Consider the following 2,913-nt stretch of genomic DNA (forward strand, 5'->3'; position numbering starts at 1 on the left):
CATTTGTCTAATGACCATTTGCCACTTGATGAGAAGAGAGTATCGCTCCTTGTATAAGTACAACTTCCAGTACTCACAGTCCTACACGTTTGTGAGAGTGGCTAGTCAAGCTACTATATGGATAGTTTTCTTGTTATTAGAATTACCAAAGTGCTAATGTGGCTTACGGGTAGGACTTCAGCTTCCGGTAATCCTTTCACGTTATGTGAGAAATAGAGAGAATTATCACATATCTCTAGTAAATAACTGCTACCATTGATCGTTTACAATTATAACTCACAATCTTACATACCGTAAAACCGATGCTATCATAATTCGATTCTCATTATAATTATGAGTGACGACTTATATCGATCGGACGTTAGCTTTCATAATCTCATGATGGAATTTGCAATAAGTGTACAGATTAATCACATGCAAGATGGCCAAGGTTTCTCTAGGATTGTTGACTTCTTGGACCTATGAAATACGACTACAAAAGTCATCAAAATTTCCACAAAAGATTCTTATGCATAAAGCTTTGTTTGTACTAGGGTGATTGTAATAGTTTGCTGTGATTTACTAGTGTAGACGTGACATAATATTGTAGCATTAACATTCTTTATCGTCAACATTATTTTTTGGGACCGGTTAGAAGTTTCGTCACGACAATCTACTCTTTTAAAGTTACCTACAATCTTATTACAGTGTGTTCATAGGTATATTTTAATTGACTTCGACTAAATTGGATGATCAACATTTCACAAGACAAGCATATAAAATTATTGAAATTAAATTAAATTTTCGTTGCTGATATACTTGCAGGCAATGCCTCAGTTGTCGCTAAAAGTCTCAAACTCTTTTCACACCAAAATAGAAGAGTTGAAGCTTCAACCAAAAGTCTAGGGTTTCAAAGTTCTGGACGGAGAAACTTGAAGAATATTTACAACATTTCAGAAGTTTCTTAGTTCTTCAACTAGCAGCATTGCAAGTCCACAGATTTCCCCACATATTTTCATAAGAAATCTCAATAAATTCATCAATGGCCTGGTGCAATAGCGTGTCAAGGATCCGCCCTTCAAATTCCTCGCAGATTTCATCGAAACCTTCGAACCCGACCACATTCTTGGCCACCCAGTTTGATTCTTTCAAATCCTCCTCCGTCCAATTTTGGATTTTGGAAGCCAGCAGCTTTGCGTAGTCTCTGGTTTCCTCTTCGTTAATCGGCTCAAAATCTTTCCTTTTTGCTGCCTTCACTTCTGAGCTGTCACTAAAAGGAGCTTTTGGTGACGGTTTCACAGTGGAGTTCAAATCCATGGGAATTGAATATCCTATAAGAAAAATTAACACACAAAAATGAATTTAGAATGAATTGATTAGACAATGTGCTAAATGAAATTACTTAGCATTTTGCAATGAAAACTGAGGAAACAAAAGCAGACATGCGCTTACTCAAGTTGATCAGCAACCAGTATCGAATCCATTTTTAGCAATTTCGATTAGAGTGATTAGAATATTTGTAATCAGAAATAAAAATTTGTTGGAAACAGAACAAACCTGATAACCAAGCTTCATGCTCGATCAACATGTCATCAATGTCAAGAACTGAAACAGGGCTTGCATCGTTCTCTGAGGAGCCATGAAATTCAGCAGCCTCTTTTCCCTTCTCAGCTTCATTTTTATGGTTTCTCTTCTTGATTTTTGGTTCCACCACAACTTTCTTCTTCTCGGTTGCTTTCTTCAATGCAAGATTTCCGCTCTCCCCCTTCAAATTCGCACCAGCATTTTTGTAACCCTTTGAAGATTTTGCACCAATTTCCCTTCTGGGCTCATCTTTTAACCTAGAAATCTTCTTGCTTTGCTTTATCATTACAGTTTTTTCCTTCTTCTCCTTCATAATCTCATCATTCTTCACCTTGTTCTTCTTACTACTCTGTTCCTTCTTCCCCTGCCCCAGTTCCCCAAACCCCACCTCAGATTTCTTCACCATCGACCCAACTCCCTTCGATTTCTCACCCACATTGTCCAAACACACAACCAGAAAATCATGGCTGTTCTTCTGACGATGCATAACCTCCGGAACTTCACGAAAAGAAACCGAGGTTCGAACCCTACGATGCGGATGATCCTGCTGATCATTCGAGTCAAAACCCATCAAGTAATCTGCAAAACTCAACGACCTACTTCGACTGACCAACTCCGGGGCTCTTGAAACCCAATTTGTTTCCGGGAACGAGTCCAAACCCATCAGCCTTGCCACGATTCCAGGCGTGACAGAAGCTGAAGATTGAATTTTGGGATCAGGGTTTTGTTTTCTGGAGGATTTTGCGAGTTGGGTAGTGTTAGATTCTGGAATTTGATCTGATGGGTGTGTTGGAACGCTTCCATTGCACAAAAGCCGGCGCAGGATGCCATTGAAACAGCCAGAGGTCTGATGAGCTGAGTTACCACTCATGACTGTAACTTTTTAGAGAGAGAGAGAGAGACTGAGAGATTTGAAGTCGTGTTTTTGGAGTGAGAGAGGGGTTTTTTTTGGGTGATTCGAATATGGTGGTGTTGTTAGTGGTTTATCAAGGAAGGATTGAAGACTTTGGTTTATCAAGGAAGGATTGAAGACTTTGGTCGTTGAGTTCACATTAGGGAAGTAGAAATTTATAAAAATATGGGAAAATTGGTGATCAGACGCGCACTTTGGTCGCGTAAAGAATGTATAGTTAAACACAAAATGGTCTGTCACCGTGTTGCTGTTGTCAGTCATGTTAAATAATATTTATAATTCATAATTTTTTAGTCACTGTACCTTGTCATTGTATGTATTCTTCTGTAATTTTCAAGTCTCGCTAACTTGGTATCGATGGGCTTTTAATAAAAACTGTTTTTGTTGTGCTTTTTATAAAAACTGTTTCTGTTGTAATGTAGAAATAAACAATTGTA

At 38.4% G+C, this 2,913-nt stretch overlaps 1 protein-coding gene across 1 annotated transcript; it reads right to left on the minus strand.

Annotated features, from left to right (window-relative positions):
- Nucleotides 1–756: 756 nt before the first annotated feature.
- On the minus strand, nt 757–2,577 carry LOC137723283 (uncharacterized). Its single transcript, XM_068462439.1, has 2 exons — nt 1,537–2,577; nt 757–1,310 (listed from the first exon to the last, which is right to left on the minus strand). Exons 1-2 carry the CDS (start codon nt 2,432–2,434, stop codon nt 952–954), a joined length of 1,257 nt encoding a protein of 418 aa, XP_068318540.1. The 5' UTR covers nt 2,435–2,577; the 3' UTR covers nt 757–951.
- Nucleotides 2,578–2,913: the final 336 nt, after the last annotated feature.

This window comes from Pyrus communis, chromosome 17, assembly GCF_963583255.1.
Source record: "Pyrus communis chromosome 17, drPyrComm1.1, whole genome shotgun sequence".
NCBI lineage: Eukaryota > Viridiplantae > Streptophyta > Magnoliopsida > Rosales > Rosaceae > Pyrus > Pyrus communis.

Bases quoted from the DNA above. Each gene is read 5' to 3' on its own strand.
- LOC137723283 (XM_068462439.1), bottom strand. From the start codon at position 2,434: ATGAGTGGTAACTCAGCTCATCAGACCTCTGGCTGTTTCAATGGCATC. The intron at 1,311-1,536 runs GTTTGTTCTGTT...TTTTTCTTATAG, and splicing joins GCATGAAGCTTGGTTATCAG to GATATTCAATTCCCATGGAT.